This window comes from Echiichthys vipera (assembly GCF_963691815.1).
Source record: "Echiichthys vipera genome assembly, chromosome: 11".
Taxonomy (NCBI): Eukaryota; Metazoa; Chordata; class Actinopteri; order Perciformes; family Trachinidae; genus Echiichthys; species Echiichthys vipera.
This window is the reverse complement of record NC_139836.1, coordinates 3,941,181-3,959,701: the sequence shown is the minus strand read 5'-3', so window position 1 is coordinate 3,959,701 and position 18,521 is coordinate 3,941,181. Positions and strand designations below refer to the sequence as shown.

At 45.3% G+C, this 18,521-nt stretch overlaps 1 protein-coding gene across 1 annotated transcript in view; it reads left to right on the top strand.

The window, feature by feature from the left end:
- The window catches only part of ninl (ninein-like), a 35,964-nt gene that overhangs the window by 2,983 nt on the left and 14,460 nt on the right, over window positions 1–18,521 (top strand). Inside the window, exons 4-12 of the mRNA XM_083922859.1 lie at window positions 1,948–2,147; window positions 8,823–8,889; window positions 9,028–9,149; window positions 9,232–9,378; window positions 11,712–11,888; window positions 15,754–15,890; window positions 17,292–17,432; window positions 17,745–17,919; window positions 18,126–18,236. Coding sequence (XP_083778985.1) covers window positions 1,948–2,147; window positions 8,823–8,889; window positions 9,028–9,149; window positions 9,232–9,378; window positions 11,712–11,888; window positions 15,754–15,890; window positions 17,292–17,432; window positions 17,745–17,919; window positions 18,126–18,236 — 1,277 coding nt within the window. The remainder of the gene's footprint in view (window positions 1–1,947; window positions 2,148–8,822; window positions 8,890–9,027; window positions 9,150–9,231; window positions 9,379–11,711; window positions 11,889–15,753; window positions 15,891–17,291; window positions 17,433–17,744; window positions 17,920–18,125; window positions 18,237–18,521) is intronic.

Sequence of the window (18,521 nt, the reverse complement as noted above, 5' to 3'; positions counted from 1 at the left end):
TTCTGTGTCCTGAATAGTGTGTGTATCACAGCCTGAAAGAAGACAAAATGTCAGAGTGCCCGTATGTCTGATACTGAAGGAGTTTATTTATACTTGATTAAGGAGAAACAGAAGAGTCGTCCACACTTAGTAGTGCGTGAAGCCTCCTCAATTCTTAGGGTGCACTCACACTGTCCGTCCGTACCGTGCCCCAGGGTGTTTCACGGCTAAAGTCTAGTTCGTTTGACCAGTGTGAGTGCAACCGTACCGCACCTTGCCGTCCACGGCCCGTTTGATAGAGGTGGGCTTTTGTAAAACACGTTTGCACATGTACAAGCACGAGCACGAGCACGATGCCTACGGTGGTTCTGAGGTCATTTCCTGTGCGCCTGTTGGGACGTAGAAAAAAGAAGGAGGGACCATGCGCGGACATTTAAAACAATGGCGGTGAAAGGTTGACGTTGGTGTGATGCGGAGGTGGAGTGTTTACTGCAGATTTGGTCGATGAAAAGATTCAAAAACAGTCGACAAGACGCACAAAAACTCCGAGGTCTACGGAAAGATCTGGAAACAAAGCCACGCATCGCCATGACGTCATCAATGCGTGTGACGTGTTACGGCGTGATGACGTATAGGCAGCAAGAAGCATTCTCCGAGGCCCAGGTAGTGTGAGTACACACGGGCCTGAGCCGCGGGGGGGGAGAGGGAGGGGGGGAGTCATCCTCCGCTGAAAATAGTCCCCAACAAAGTCAGTGTTTCCTCGTTATTGTTCGATTAAAAACTACTGGAACCACTGGGGCTTGAAGCTGAGAGACCCAGACAGGAAGTCACACGAACTAACGTGTTGTTGGTGTTAGAATCAAGAAGAAGAAAATATAGAAAAACAGCAGACTTATTTCAGAATAGTCTGTATACTATAAACTCACTCACTGTAACACTACGGTGTGTATTCTGGGGCGGAGGTTGTGGTGGCGGAGCTGCAGACATGATGGAGGTTGAGTGCTTATTACACTGTTTCACTGAGGCTATTTACGTCTCTGCTGTTTGCTCCACCTTCTCACCACGACTGCAGTCAAACATCTCAATCTCGTTTCGGGTGACGCTGCAGAAGTCGGCAAATATTTGCAGCATCAGCATGATTAAATGATTGCTGCGTTATTGATCAGTGTGCTCTCGCTGCTGCTGGGTGAAGATCCTACCACAGTAGGATTTGGGCGGCAGTAGCTCAGTCCATAGGTGACCTGGCTGGGAACCGGAGGGTTGCCGGTTCAAGTCCCTGTGTGGACCATGAATGGAGCGTGGACTGGTGGCTCCATCTCTCCATTAATTGCATGTATATAGGTCCTGTCTGTGCATGTGTGTGTATTTCGGGTTGTGTGTGTGTAACTTGGAGAGTGAGAAAATCGAATTTCCCTGTTGCGACACTAATAAAGGAGTTCTTCTTAATTAAAAATGCACCTTTCTTTCTTTATCTTGCACCTTAAAATCCACTTTGTCCCATTCTGCCCAGTATTTAATATTATTTAATATTATTTATTTGAGTTTAAGTGTGCTACATGACTAATTAAGCACCATTTTAACTATTAAATGTGTTACTGTGCAACATTAATGTAACTTTAATAAAGAAGGTTTCAAGTTTCCGCATTTAGATTTTCATAGAAATGAGCTTAAACCTCAAACCTGACAGGAAGGAACCCGGTCTTAAAAATGGGTGGATTTGAGTTTTATTTCCTGTCGTTTTGGTCCAGAACGTCCCAGTTTGTGTGTCATGTGTGTCGTGAGCTCTGTGCTGCTGGTCTCAGTCTGTTTAAAGTCCTGGTTCTGCTGCGGAGGATTCCTGCGTGACAGATTTTGGCTCCGACCTTTTATGTGTTCTTGTTTCCTGGCTCTGAGTCTCCGCACTGACTCTGCAGCTCCTCTGACCTACATACGATCCGTGCGTCTGACTGTCCGTCTTTGTCTCTGCAGTCGTACCAGAGGAGGTGAAGCCGAAGTTCGTGAAGGGAACGAAGCGTTACGGCCGTCGCTCCCGTCCCGACAGTAAGCCCGGCGCGGCGCTGACCTGCGACTCGGAGGGCTCGCCGCCGTCAAGAACCGAAGGGGACTCCTCACCGCCTGGCGTCCGCAGGGCCAAGCTGAGGAGATCGACGTCTCTGGAGAGTGTTGAGGTGAGACGGTCTTCCTCATTTTAATTAGCTTTTTATCAGGATTAATTTTCTTCTGCAGTCCTCGAAAAAGTTTGACTGAAACTGTTTCGCCTTTCCGGTTGCGGCGTGTGACTTTGGTGTTTTACATGGTTGGGATCTAACAAAAGGAACAAACACTTAAAGCGACTGAGGCGGCAGTAGATCAGCAACTCCTGTGTTCTGTGAGGTAAAATGACTGTTTTTTTCAGTGGAGTCTGGCGGCTTTAAAGAGAGCACAGATAACAGCGCCAGCGCCAACGATTGTCTGACAGCAAAGTGAAGCGGTTTAAATATTCTAAATATAGCGCACACGCCACGGAGGGCGTTTTCAAATCTTCCCACTCTGGGACCCGGTTTCTAAAGATCCTGTTTTCAGGCTCTGATAACGCAGCTGAGTATGGATGGTCGGTCAAAACGATACAAAAGTTGTGCAGTTACAGGAAATCGCATCTCCGTGGGGACGGGCCATAAATGAAGTAAAAACTCTCCGGTTCTGATAAAACTGATGCTATTGTAGCATGTAAGCTAACCTCTCTAGGAGCGGTCGGCTCTGCCAGTAGCTCCACACAGGATGATGATTGGTCGGTGGACTTCTGGCGCTCGTACGCCTTACGTTGCGCCTGTCAAGATGGACTTTCAGGTGAACGCGATTCTCACGTGATCTCATCATGAATTCGCCTGCTGTGCGAGTTAATCAGCCCACAGCAGCACATTGTTTAGCTTCTGTTTGTAGCTGGTACAACAACACTTCAAAACATCTGAACTATCCCTTTAACACAGCTGCTTTAGTGAAGGAGTGATGAAAAGCTGCTGCAACACAATCCAGCTCTCTACACTGACTGACCAACTTCACCGCACATTTAACGTCTAAAACTACGTCTTCCTATCACGATGAGCTTGTTTTCCTGCCGCTGTCACAACGCTGTGACCTCTGACCTCATGGCCACTGGTTGTGATAAAGGAGGCAAACCTCGTTCCACTGGTTTGACCTCCTCGCTGAGACTGCATGGCTCTGATGGACGATGGTAATGTGAAAGAAAGCATGAGGCTCCAGCTGAGTGTTTATAGACCGCGAACACACACTCACACGCACACTTACACTGTGTGAATGAAGCTCATTGTGCGTCTTTGTGCTGAGTGGGTTTGGTTCGTCTCAAATATCCAGACGTGCTGCGATTCCGAGTCTGTGAATACCTGAATGGGGGAGGAGGAGGAGGGGGGAGGAGCTGGCTGGGGGAGGTTTGGTGGTTTTGGGGGCGTTGGAGGGTTTTCAGGAAGTGGGATTGTGAGGAATGCGGCTGCTGGCAGACGCTCCGCGCTGGTTTGGCTGCAGATCAAAGATGCATCACTCTTGTTGCTTTGGGACAGTTTCCACTTTTGTCTTTGTGGAATAAAACGAAGCTTCTCCTCGGCTGCTTTTTGTGCCGATTTCAAAACAAAGCGATTCATGTTCTTTAAACCAAACACAACTGGCTTCACCGCAGCTTTTCTCTCTGTTGTTTTATTCAGACTCCACCTCCTCTTCTTCATCATGAGTTCACAGCAAAGAGTAGGGGTGTGCCCGTCGAGTGTTATTGGCCAGTTCAGGTATCAGAATAAATACGGGGCAGGGAAAAAATAATGGAAAAGTTGAATTTCCGTTATTGTGGTTGTAAATTCCTGCAGGGACTTGGTTCTCTACTGTTCAGCAGAGTGAAGTCAGAACTGAGGCCGAGGCTGTTACATCAGAGTGCCTCCACTTTACTCTCTCTGTTTAAAATATTGAAGAGTTTTTATGTAACTGGGCTCTGTGAAGATTAAAGACCGTGACTCTCTCTCTCTCTCTCTCTCTCTCTCTCTCTCTCTCTCTCTCTGCCGCACGCGGGGGTCTCTCGCCCAGTTGTCACTGTGGATTTCATTTGGCTCCAGCAGATGAAATCTCTGTAAATACTTCACGGAGTCACAGTTACATAAAGAGTTTAAGAGACACACACACACACACACACACACACACACACACACACACACACACACACACACACACACACACACACACACACACACACACACACACACACACACACACACACACACACACACACACACACACACACACACAGACAGACAGACAGACAGACAGACAGACAGACAGACACACACAAACCGACAAATGCTGTTGGCAGTGGGAGATATAGTCAAAATCGATGTGTATCGTTTCATAGTTGCTCTGTCCATGATGACTTGGCTGGGAACCGGAGCTTTGCCGGTTCGAGTCCCTGTGCGGACCATGAATGGAGCATGGACTGGTGGCTGGAGAGGTGCCAGTTCATCTTCTGGGCACAGCCGAGGTGCTGTTGAGCAAGGCACCGAACCCCCAACTGCTCGGGGCGCCGGTCACTGGCAGCCTCCTCGCTCTAACATCTCAATTGCATGTATAGGTCCTGTCTGTGCATGTGTGTGTATTTCGGGCCTGTGTGTGTGTAACATTATTAATAATAAGAATGAAAAAATTCAATTTCCCCGTTGCAGGATAAATACAGTAATTCTTCTTCTTCATTCTTCTTCTAAATATGACCTTTATCACCGCTGTAAGGTGCTGGAAAAGCAGGAAAATGCACCTTGAAATACGTGAAAAGTGCTTGAATTTGATTCTGAAAAAGGTGCAGGACCCTTGTAAAGAGTTTGTTTGACCTGTAGTGGTTGTTTTTATGGAAGTGTTTGTCAGACATCTCCACAACTACCGTCCAGATTTCCATGAAGTCTCCTGACCCCATTCCCGCTGACGGATGAACGACTGTTGGATGATTATTTGGGGCAAGAGAGACGAAGGGAGCTCAGAGGTCGAGCTGTGTGTTATGTCGGTTCAGACTACACGACATCAGCGCGACCTGACAGGCGAAGGGTCGCTAATGATGCTCATGACAGAAAGACACACTTCTTTTTTTTGCCTTCTCCCTCAACTCGTAGAACAAAGTCCACAAAGTGTTTTGGTTTCAAACTGCAACGACTTGTTGACTCATCGTCTGTTTCCAGCCTCTCAAATGTCCTGCTTTTCTCTGTTCGATATAAAATTAAACTGTAATTCCGGCGTAAAATCATCCCATGGTCTTTTTCAGCTCTCACATACATTAAATAAGCCATGGAGACAATTTTTTTCATGTAACAACTGTTAACGGAGAAATCCAGGAGAGTTGCTAACAGCCGGACGTGGCTAACAGTGATTAGCTCGGTGCAGCACGGTGAAGGCATTCAAAGGTCTTTTTTAACCACTAATGCTGCTGAAAATAACAGCAAACCTCTGCAGCAGCATGAGAAGAGTCCCTACACACAAAACAAAGCAGCAACAGCGTAGTTAGTGAACCCAGAGTTTATTAAAAGAGTGTTTTAAAGACTTTCCTACTGGCCCCTGTACCAGCTCCTCTCATAGTAAAGTCCAGTCAAGTGGATTACCAAAGTCAATCCCAAAGGAAGGAGCCCATTGATGCTTTGTTTTGTGTGTAGGGACTCTTCTCATGCTGCTGCAGAGGTTTGCTGTTATTTTCAGCAGTATTAGTGGTTAAAAAAGACCTTTGAATGCCTTCACCGTACTGCCCCGAGCTAATCAGTGTCAGCCAGTGTTAGCGACTCTCCTGGATTTCTCCGTTAATAGTTAAAAAGATTTTGAGAAGTTTGTCTTATTTTGCTAAATAAATACATAGAAGTATTTTGTAAAACACAAAAGAATTATTGAAAGTTAGGGATTGAACTTACTTACTTACTTATTGCCTTAGTGTGTGTGTGCGTGTGTGTGTGTCTGTGTGTCTGTGTGTGTGTCTGTGTGTGTGTGTGTGAGATGTTAGCAGGTGAACACAGTGTGACAGATGTAGGCTAACTGTGCTGGATGCATCTGCAGCTAACGTTCCAACACTGACAGCTTAATAATTGATCCGCTGCTGCTGAATTTTTCACCGCAGCTTTAACCTCCTTTTCTTACATCACTGCGGCCGCACACGGAGACGATGACACAACGTCACCCACACAGCAGCCACACAACCTACATGTGTGTGACAGAGCCGTCAGACGCCATGAAGCAGCGTTTACAGGCCACTGCATCACATTACATCAGCGTTTTGACTGAGGGACAAATTAAGTGGTAATGTGAGGAACAGAGTTTTTAAAAATGTGCTTAAGCTTCTTTACACCAGTGCTTACTCATCATTTTTAATTAAATAAAAGACTCATGGTCAAAATCTGAATCACCTCTAAATCTCAGGCCATGGCTCTCAGCAGGAAACAGGTGGATTGCTTACTCCAGGTAAGGAATGAGTCCTGACCCCAAGTGAAGGAGTTCCAGCTCCTTGGATTCATGTTCACAAGTGAGGGGACGATGGAGCGTGAGTTTGGCCGGAGAATCGGAGCAGCGGGGGCGGTGCTGCAGTCCCTCTACCGCACCTTTGTGATGAAAAGAGAGCTGAGGAAGGCAAAGCGGAGGGAGGTGTTCCAGGCACGTCCAGCTGGGAGGAGGCCTCGGGGAAGACCCAGAACCAGGTGGAGATATTAGATCTCCACACTGGCCTGGGAACACCTCGGGATCCCCCAGTTAGAGCTGGTTAATGTGGCCCAGGAAAGGGAAGTTTGGGGTCCCTGCTGGAGCTGCTGCCCCCGAGACTCGACCCCGGATACACACTGTCCATCCGTACCGTGCCCGAGCACGTTTCACGGCTAATGTCTGGTTCCTTTGACCAGTGGAAGTCCTCCCACGGCCCGTTTGGGAGAGGTGGGCTTTAGTAAAGCACGTTTGCACATGTACGAGCACGAGCGTGCGCACGCGTACGAGCACGAGGCCTACGGCGGTTCTGAGGTCATTTCCTGTGCGCCTGTTGGGACATAGAAAAAAGAAGGTGGGACCATGCGCGGACATTTCAAACAATGGCGATGAAAGGTTCACGTTGGTGTGATGCGGAGGTGGAGTGTTTACTGCAGATTTGGTCGATGAAAAGATTCAAAAACAGTCGACAAGACGCACAAAAACTCTGAGGTCTACGGAAAGATCTGGAAACAAAGCCACGCATCGCCATGACGTCATCAATGCGTGTGACGTGTTACGGCGTGATGACGTATAGGCAGCAAGAAGCATTCACCGAGGCCCAGGTAGTGTGAGTACAAACGGGCCTGGAGGGGGGGACAAGGACCCTAAAGCACGGGGCACGGGACGGACGCACATTGGGAGGGCGCCCTTATGTTGCAAAAGTACTTTAAAATGATTGTTATCTTGGCATGTGTATTGTTGTTTTGTGTGTTTTATGTTACCCGTACAGTATTTCCTGTTTGTTGTGGCTGGTGAGTCTGGTCTGGAGGATTTATATCCTGTATCAGAGATAGTTTGATTGAATTTGATCTTTTACAAAATAAGGACGAATCCCAGAATATTAGAGCTCATGTAAATATAGTCAGTGTTCGTGCGTGAGTCTCGTGTCCCAGAGTCAGACTCTACATTAGTGGGAGCAGTTATACAACACTATTTAAATATTTAATACAGATGTGTTTCCTCTGGGACAAACACACACACTTCACACACGCACACACAAAAACACACACACTCACACACACACCAGCACAAGTCTTAATAGCTAAATAACGCATGAAGTATGGGAACTCTTTTATGTCAGTTTCAGTCCAAATGAAAGGAAATTCACCCAGAAACAATATAGATTTGTTTACCAATTACCAGTGCGTTGTGTTCAAGTGCTGTTGTTGTCGTGGTGAAATGAAACATGGCGGACACACAGATCCTGACCTCCGTAAACCAAACAATAAACTGACTCTGAGTCTTAACACAGGAGGTTGAACTTGTCTATGCCACAACATTGTATAGGCTACAAAAGGATGCGCTAACACGGCGGAAAATGTTTAATAGCGTGCAATGCAAAAGAGTTATATGCAATACACAAGTATTGTATACAATATACAAGTGTTATATACGATACACAAGTTTTACATAAGATACACAAGTGTGAACTGTTCCTTTAAATGAATTTGGTCTTAAATGTCTCACTGTGATAAATTCTGGTCTTAGTGGAAAAGTCACAGGTTCAGTTTCCCACAAATGTTCTGACAGAAGTTTTACATGCTAAGCTCTTTAGCGTGACACACACACACACACACACACACACACACACACACACACACACACACACACACACACACACACACACACACACACACACACACACACACACACACACACACACACACACACACACACACACACACACACATACAAAGTGTTCAGTCTAGCAGAAATAATGGCCGCTCAGGAATTCCTTCTGATCACTGTTTGGTCTGTTGACATAATGCACACACACACACACACACACACACACACACACACACACACACACACACACACACACACACACACACACACACACACACACACACACACACACACACACACACACACACACACACACACACACACACACACACACACACACACACACACACACACACACACACACACACTTGGCCAATCATCCTCTCGTCCATGCTGCACACTCTCTTTCATAACGCTTTCTGCTGTTAGTTCAGAAATAGTTTAACGGACGGGTGACCACACACACACACACACACACACACACACACACACACACACGGTGTAATTGCAGACGGTCATTGCCTTCAATGTTTTCTCTGCAGAGCCTGAAGTCTGATGAGGAGGCAGGAAGTCAGAAGGAGAACATCCAGCCAGACTTTCAGTGTAAAGGTACGCTCTGCTGTGTAGATACTAACTTAGATTTCATTGTTATCTCTTGAGTTAAAAGACCAGTCAGTCGATTTTGGCAGTGACACGTTTGATGTGACTTTAAATTCATAACAAGCTCTTTATGTTGACATTTTGCAGGTCCTCAGCAGGAGCAGGTGGAGCTGGGGGTTGTTGGAGGTGGCGGCGGCGGCGGCGGCGGCGGCGGCGGCGTCCTGACGGCCATGTGTGATCAGCTGGGCCTGCAGGAGCTCAACACAGAGGTGAGACTCCACCCGGCACCTGCAGGCACCACAGGAGTAGGTTCAATATGATGTATTCTGACAGCTGTCAATATTAAAACAGGATCTGGACTCGCTGCTCAGGAAGTTGGACGCAGACCTGGACGGCAGAGTTAGCATCAGTGACTTCCAGAAGGTCCTGCGTGGCTCCGCCCCAATCTCCTGCTCCACCCCCGTACGGTCAGCTGACCTGCAGAGGACGTCACACCGGGTCAGACACACTTAAATAATGTACCACGACATTTTAAACACCACATATTTATGTGTAAATCACATATTGACGGTGCTGTAAGCTGGTTTGTTGGGGCGGTGGTGGAGAGAGAACTTAAACAGTCTTAGTTACAATCGTAGTATAAAAAAAGATAAATCCTCAGTTTCTCACCTTATGTTCATTTATTCCTCTTCGTATTTAAAACAGACACAGAAAACAAGTATTTTCTCACACGTGTGGACTGTATTTCCCACCCAAAGAGAGTTTTGGGGTTTACGAGGAGCTCCTGAATGCAGCGCCAATCAGCAGAGAGTCATCAGTCCAGTCAGGTGTGAGGGACTCAGGAGACAGGCAGCTGCTCACACAGACAGACAGACAGGAATCAGAATGTACTGCACGTCAGATCTGATGTCAGGCTGCGGCTTGTTAACGTGGGTGAGGACTGACAGGACCAGAACCTCCTGCTACACAAAGGTGATTCAGACAAAAGTCAGAAGAAAAGGTTAAAGCTGAGTCTAAACTAATTCAGACCAGAGAAAAGATCACTGCGCTTTTATATTTTCATCTGATCAAAGATGAACATGGACAACACAGTGCTTTTAAACCTACCACGGAAAGGAAACTTTAGTATTTTTGACTGTTTTGTTTTCTTTAATTGAACTGAACAGATGTTTTTTATTAGAGTTTATTGTGTTTACCATCTTGTTATGGTCACATTTTGTATTTGTTTTTCTGAAGCGGCACTAAAAACACTTCTGCAGGTTGAAAATGATTCTTTTTAATCGTACAGTTACTTGTCTTTAGCCCAGAGGTGTCCAACCTGTGACAACCCTCAGCTGGTTGATAACGAGCACATCATTAGACTCAGGTGCGCCGGATTTGGTGGAAACCTGCAGAAATAGTCCTTGAAAACACCTGAATTTTGGTGTTGTGGTTTGAAAACTGCTTGGATTTTAAATGAAGTGCCTGAATTGTGTGTTTATATGATGAGAGAGAAAAGAAGATCTCCATATTTGAGAATCTGAAACCACATTTTCTGACATTTTGTGCATGAAAAATGACTTTTGAGGATGAACAGATTATAAATATAGCTGGTGATTTATGTTTCTGTCGCTCTTAGTCGACTGATCGTTGCAGCTCTAACGGCTTGAAAGTCTTTTTTACAAACCTTTAATTTGACGTCCTTCTGTCATAAAACATCATTTTGGTTGTTTATAGGAAAATAACATTTAATTTAATGTGATGAACAAACATGTTGCATAGAGAAGTCTTTAAAACTAGAATGCACTGTACAGGTTTCATACAGATGCTGGAAATCCTTGAAAACACTTATTGTTGTCTTCAAGGTTTGAAAAGTGCTTTGATTTTGACTAAAGTGCTTGAAATGTTCAGTTTTCTGATGACTGCATATATGATAACAGAGAAAAGAAGATTGAAAACAGCATTTTCAGACATTTGTTAATGAAAATTAACTTTTGCTGATGAACAGATGATCATAATAGTTGGTGATTATATTTCTGTGGAGGTAGTTTTCCTTTCATTTGTCCTCCTTCTGTAGAAAACTGTCTCCAAACAACATGTTGGTTGTTTACAGGACAATAACATCTATTTTGATGAGATGAACAAATGCAATAATGAGTGCAGTAGTTCATCATGAACACTGAGGATTGTTATCTATACAAATATGTACTTTACCACGACTGTAAGGTGCTGGAAAAGCATGGAAATGCACCTTGAAATGCTTGAATTTGAAGCTAAAACATGCCGGGCAGCAGCTCTGCAGCAGCAGTTTGGAGACGTCTGCTTTAGACTCTCCCCTGGTGTTGTGCACAGCTCCGATTGAAAGCCAATAAATCATATTTTGCAGTAACCAGGAAGATGGAAAAACCTCTTTATTGTCTTCATCTGTGGAGGAGGACAATGTGTTTTCATTTTCTGCTACTCCGCTACATTCTGATCACTTCAGTTACTCTGTGGCTTCATCTTAATAATACAACGTATAAATAATAACTGGATTATGATGTGTAGATAAAACAGTGGGATATGTACTGCTGTTGCATGAAGCAGGCTCTGAACTGCAGTTTTTTTCTCGTATGCTAGTCTCTTGAGTCGTGCGGGGCTGTGAGGGAAAACGGGCTAATCCAGATTAAACGTTACCACATCACACTGCAGCTCCAGACGTTTATTAGGACCCTGAGAAATGTTCTTAAGCTGCTCTGTCTGAAGAAACCCGAGAACGCAGTTTATTCTCACGGTGAAACTCACTCGCCGCACACCTCCACCTCTCAGGTGTGAACGTGAACTAAACGTCTTCTCTCCGGTGCTCCATGCAGTCTCAGGCGGCGTTAGAGCAGCGCTCGGCTCGCTCCACCTCGCCCTCGCTACTGACGGCCACGGTGGGTCAGAGGGTCCTCAGCCGGCTGGATGAAGGCTCAGGATGCACCAGCCCCGAGCGGGTCATCGCCCTCTGGACCGAGGAGGGTATCCGGAACAGCCGGGACATCCTGCAGGTCAGTACAGACCAGGACCCTTTACTGCATCACTTTGACACCCCTGCCCTAAAGGGTCACACCTGCATACATTTGAGTTCCTCTGTTTTCCTGTGATAACGTGATAATTAATTTGAGATCTTGAGAAAATAAAACGATAGTGTATCTATCAGCATCACATGTGTCTTTAATAAAGACCTGACCGGCTGACATAACTTTATTCTATTACAGTTCATGTTCACATTAGTGTGAGTCATCTGAGAAGACGGTTAGCAAGGCTTCAGCTTCATCAGAGGAGCAATCTTAGTGAGCCTGGTGTCCTCGTTAGCTACATAGATTTTTGTTTTTATTATATTACAACAACATAAATACCAGTACAGGGAGGAGTTTGACAATGTGCACATAAATATAAAGATTACAGTCAAAAAATGACCAACTGAAAGCATCTGTCAGTGTTTTCCAGAGCGTTCTTTGAGAAATGAGAAGTCTTTACAAGGCGTGTCGTGTCAGGTGTGATGGAAATCTCAGACCAATAATGTTTCATTCATTATCTATCGAATGAATTATCTCGTTACCTCTGCAACACAGAGGATACAGTGCCTTGCGAAAGTATTCGGCCCCCTTGAACCTTTCAACATTTCGCCACATTTCAGGCTTCAAACATAAAGATATAAAAGTTTAATTTTTTGTCAAGAATCAACAACAAGTAGGACACATTCGTGAAGTGGAACGAAATTTATTGGATACTTTAAACTTTTTTAACAAATAAAAAACTGAAAAGTGGGGCGTGCAATATTATTCGGCCCCTTTACTTTCAGTGCAGCAAACTCACTCCAGAAGTTCAGTGAGGACCTTTGAATGATCTAATGTTGTCCTAAATGATTGATGATGATAAATAGAATGCACCTGTGTGTAATCAAGTCTCCGTATAAATGCACCTGCTCTTTGATAGTCTCAGGGTTCTGTTTAAAGCGCAGAGAGAACCATGAAGACAAAGGAACACACCAGGCAGGTCCGAGATACTGTTGTGGAGAAGTTTAAAGCCGGATTTGGATACAAAAAGATTTCCCAAGCTTTAAACATCTCTAGGAGCACTGTGCAAGCAATTATATTGAAATGGAAGGAGTATCAGACCACTGCAAATCTACCAAGACCCGGCCGTCCCTCCAAACTTTCATCTCAAACAAGGAGAAGACTGATTAGAGATGCAGCCAAGAGGCCCATGATCACTCTGGATGAACTGCAGATAACTACAGCTGAGGTGGGAGAGTCTGTCCATAGGACAACAATCAGTCGTGCACTGCACAAATCTGGCCTTTATTGAAGAGTGGCAAGAAGAAAGCCATTTCTCAAAGATATCCATAAAAAGTCTCGTTTAAAGTTTGCCACAAGCCACCTGGGAGACACACCAAACATGTGGAAGAAGGTGCTCTGGTCAGATGAAACCAAAGTCGAACTTTTTGGCCACAATGCAAAACGATATGTTTGGCGTAAAAGCAACACAGCTCATCACCCTGAACACACCATCCTCACTTTTAAACATGGTGGTGGCAGCATCATGGTTTGGGCCTGCTTTTCTTCAGCACAGACAGGGAAGATGGCTACAATTGATGGGAAGATGGATGGAGCCAAATACAGGACCATTCTGGAAGAAAACCTGTTGGAGTCTGCAAAAGACCTGAGACTGGGACGGAGATTTATCTTCCAACAGGACAATGATCCAAAACATAAAGCCAAATCTACAATGGAATGGTTCACAAATAGACATATCCAGGTGTTAGAATGGCCAAGTCAAAGTCCAGACCTGAATCCAATCGAGAAACTGTGGAAAGAGCTGAAGACTGCTGTTCACAAACGCTCTCCATCCAACCTCACTGAGCTCGAGCTGTTTTGCAAGGAAGAATGGGCAAGAATTCCAGTCTCTCGATGTGCAAAACTGATAGAGACATACCCCAAGCGACTTGCAGCTGTAATTGCAGCAAAAGGTGGCGCTACAAAGTATTAGCGCAAGGGGGCCGAATAATATTGCACGCCCCACTTTTCAGTTTTTTATTTGTTAAAAAAGTTTAAAGTATCCAATAAATTTCGTTCCACTTCACGAATGTGTCCTACTTGTTGTTGATTCTTGACAAAAAATTAAACTTTTATATCTTTATGTTTGAAGCCTGAAATGTGGCGAAATGTTGAAAGGTTCAAGGGGGCCGAATACTTTCGCAAGGCACTGTAATTATCTCGTTATCATGAAAAAACGGAGGAAGTGAAATGTATATGTGCATGATCCTTTAGGGCATGGGTGTCAAACTGATCCAGTAAAGGGCCGTGTGGCTGCAGGTTTTCTTTCCAACCAATCAAAAACACACCCAGTCCAACAACTGATCCCTTTACTGGATCAGTTTGACACCCATGCTTTAGGGCTTCCGTGGCTTCTCAGGCGCCCACGCAGCCATGTGTTTTAAAGACAAACGGAAACAAAGTGCATAATGATTTGACTGAAAAAGGAGCGGATGAACCCGTACAAAAAACAAATCAAAGTTCTTTTATGACGCATTTTTATCATTAGGCTATAACTGTAACCGTCTCTTAATGACTCAAAATACAACAATGGCAACCGTACAGTATGTTAAGTTGCAGCAATCAACAGCTGACCCCTGGGGACCACTTTTAAAAGTCAGTGTTGTGCTCTGATGTTACACACACGCTCCAGTTTTTAGAGTAAAATCTTGCCAAATGGCTGAATGCAACTCTGATATGTATTTTTCCACTGTTGAAGGAGAATGAAGTGAGTGTGTGTGCGTGTGTGTGTGTGTGTGTGTGCGTGTGTGTTGTAATCCGAGCTCCTCTGTTAGTGCATGTGGCCGTGAAGAAACGTTGGTATTTCACATATTAGGGTACGGTCTGTGAGAGCCGTACGGAGGCAATCCCAGCTCACAGTTCTTTCTTCTTCTTTTTTTAGTATTTCGAGTAAATCTCCTGTCCATTAACCGTTACGCAGCTTTTATTCAGACTTCCTGGTTTCTTTTAAAGACAGGAAATGAGTCCAGGCAGAGTTCAGATGAGCAGAAACGGTACCAAACTCTCCCTAACCTCCTCCCTGTTTCCTCACGATGAACACATTCTGTCAAGTTTCGCCCCAAACCGCCTCATCAGTGCTGCGGTTCAGGGTTCCTCCAAACTGGAGCCGCTTCGGCCCTGAGCTCCTCCTCATTCCTCTTTTGATCCCGGAGGCTGAACAGAACCTCAGATTTCTCACATTCCTGCTCCAGAAGCAACAACACAGCCGCTCTGCCTCAGCTGACTCTCTTCTGTCAGCACCGAACTCAGGAAATTAAGTCTGGAATCGCTTTCTGAGATTCTGGTTCAGGTCTTAACAAGTAGATTTACTCAGGTGCTGCACATGCATTCAGTTTTCATGTACTTATTATAGTATTTCCATTTCACGTTACTTCATTCTTCTACTCCACTACATATTGTTACTGCACTACATTTATCCGACAGCTTTAGTTTAAGATTATTAAAAAACTTTAACCAACTAATAAATGACGCTGTTACATCAGGTATCCAGCTTATTTCACAGCTAAGAAATCAATAAATCGACACACAATATTGATTATTCATTCATTCATCTTCAACCTCTTGTCCCTGTCGGGGTCGCGGCAGGGGGGCGGGGGCTGGAGCCGATCCGATATAATGCCTCATTTGCATATTTAGACATTTTTAGAAAACATGTAATACAAAAAATAATTGTTTTAATGCGTGTTCGTCTGCAGTGTCTTCGCTTGAGCTCCACCTTTAGCTGCAACATTAAAGTGAATGCATCAATAATTATAATACATTTGGAGTAAACGCCCGTTTCTGTCATTCCTCTGTTTGTTGCCCCCCCCTGCAGACTCTGGACTTCCCTCTGGAGGAGCGACTCAGTCTGGCAGACCTGACTCTGGCTCTGGACAATGAGCTGCTGGTCAGCGGGAACGGCATCCACCAGGCGGCGCTCATCTCGTACAAGAGCGAGATCCAGCACCTGCAGTAGGTTTCACTCCGTCTGTCCCTGAAGTGTTATTCCAACGTAAAATCATCCCACGGTCTTTATTTGGCACTTTCATACATCAAATAAGCCATCGAGACAGTTCTAGTGTAAAAACTATTAACGGAGGAATCCTGAAGAGTCGCTAACAACCAGGTGTGGCTAACAGTGATTAGCTCGGGGCAGTACGTTGAAGGCATTCAAAGGTCTTTTTTAACCACTAATGCTGCTGAAAATAACAGCAAACCTCTGCAGCAGCATGAGAAGAGTCCCTACACACACAACAAAGCAGCAACAATGTAGTTAGTGAACCCAGAGTTTATTAAAAGAGTGTTTTGAGGGGCGTTTGCTGGCACAGTGGTTAGAGCAGGCGCCTCATGTAAAGAGGCTGAATGTCCTTTGCTGCATGTTTCCCCCTCTCTTTCTCACGCCATTTCCTGTCTGTCCTACGAAAGAAAGGCTAGAAAAACTGCCAAAAAATAACCTTTAAAAAAAGTGTTTTAAAGACTTGCCTACTGGCCCCTGTACCAGCTCCTCTCATAGTAAAGTCCATTACAGTGGATTACCAAAGTCGATCCCAAAGGAAGGAGCCCATTGGTGCTTTGTTGTGTGTGTAGGGACTCTTCTCATGCTGCTGCAGAGGTTTGCTGTTATTTTCAGCAGCATTAGTGGTTAAAAACGACCTTTGAATGCCTTCACCGTGCTGCCCCGAGCTAATCACTGTTAGCCAAGTCCGGCTGTTAGCGACTCTGGGATTTCTCCGTTAATAGTTTTGATTTTAAGCTGGAATTACACTTTAACTCCTCTAAATATCTGGATCCGTCCTAAACAAAAAACCTCTGCAGTAGAAAACACAGCTCTGTTATCGTCTGTGTTCTGGACTCACTGTTGCTTCAGGCTGCAGCTGACTGACAGGCTGAATGTTATCAGGTTTGAATATTGATCACAGTATATTGATCATGTTCTGTCATTAAACCAACTGACTGCAGGGTGGGTCGATGGCTCGTTAGCTAACATGATGCAACGTGTAAATCCGACTCCTCTTCTTGCTCTTCTCTTCTTAAATGAACGTGAATGTTGGTGAAATGATCAAATCAGAACATACGGTGTGGTAGAAACTTTAAACACTGAGGCTGCTGGTTTCCAGTGAGACTCTGGTCTGTTGATTTCCTGTCAGAGCCACTAACCATCAACTCAGACCAGTTAGCAGCTGCCGGGTCAGAAGCAGCCTGGAGGTCAAAGATCGAGTCCACATCAAATCTACTGTCCCTGTGTGGACATATGAGCGTCACTGTGGGCTGTCCACATACTTTTGGCCACACGATGTGCTGTGTTCCTAATGAGAAGAGCTCCCCCTGCTGGAGGGGAACCAACGGCATGTCGACCTGTGTTGCTGTGTTCAGGGTGGTGGCAGAGCAGGCCTGCAGGGAGCGGGACAAGGTGAAGACAGACCTGGACCACGCTGATCACAGGAACCTGCAGCTGGTCAGAGAGGTGGACGACCGCCACGCCAGCATGGAGACGCTCAACCAGAGCAGGATCAGGTCAGAACGACTGGTTTATACCGGACTCAACTGGTCTTTTATACTGGACTCTACTGGTCTTTTATACTGGACTCTACTGGTCTTTATACTGGACTCTACTGGTCTTTTATACTGGATTCTACTGGTCTTATACTGGACTTAAACTGGACTTTATACTGGATTCTGTACTGGACTCTAATTGCCTTTATTCTGTTCTTTTATAATGCACTTAAACTAGAGTTTACACTGGACAGCTGTTGCTGTAGTCTGATGCTTTATCACTCATCGACCTGGAGTCCTTTAGTCTTTGACGAGCCGCTCTGTGATTGGCAGGGACCTGGAGCAGGACTTCCGTGATAGGCTGACATCTCTGCGTAGCCAGTCGGAGCAGGAGAGCGAGGCTCTGCTGCAGCACGTGGAGAGAGAGCGCAGCACGCTGCAGGGCGAACTGCGGCAGCTCAGAGCGCAGGAGGTGGAGCTGCAGGAGGAGCTCTGCAGCGCCACGCAGGTGAGGACACACCACTCACCTGCACAGGTTCAACACACATGTTGCATGTGTTTTGGTTGTAGACTTCCTGTTTATCAAACCTTCTGTCATAAGAACATAAATCGGTACAAGCAGACCCACATGCACATCCTTTATACGCAACACAAGAGATCCTAAATCCACAATGAGTAAAACTCAATGTATCAAAATGTGTGTTGGTTATTCAGGAGAACAGTCGTCTGGAGGAGGATCTGAGTGTTGCGAAGCTGAAGCTGACTGAAGCAGAAAGCACAGTGAACAGACTGCAGAGGGACCTGAACCAGCTGCTGCACGACAAGGTAACGAAACACACCTGTTCTGTAAAGCTGCAGTCATGAAAGTGTTTCTGATATTACCATGCACCATCTCTGCAGCTCTTCAGCCGCTGTTGGCTCCTAATTTTGATTTCCTGTCTGGTTCAGAAAATTAACCCACTGTAGACACAGTTAGAGACTACCTGGGGAACATAAGGAGTCTTTAGCAGCTGAAGAGACAGATATTTGCCTCAGGAGTTGGTAAAGAACAAACACTGACATTCATCAGGTGGACACGAAGTTAACAACCCTTTATTTTAGTGTGTTCAT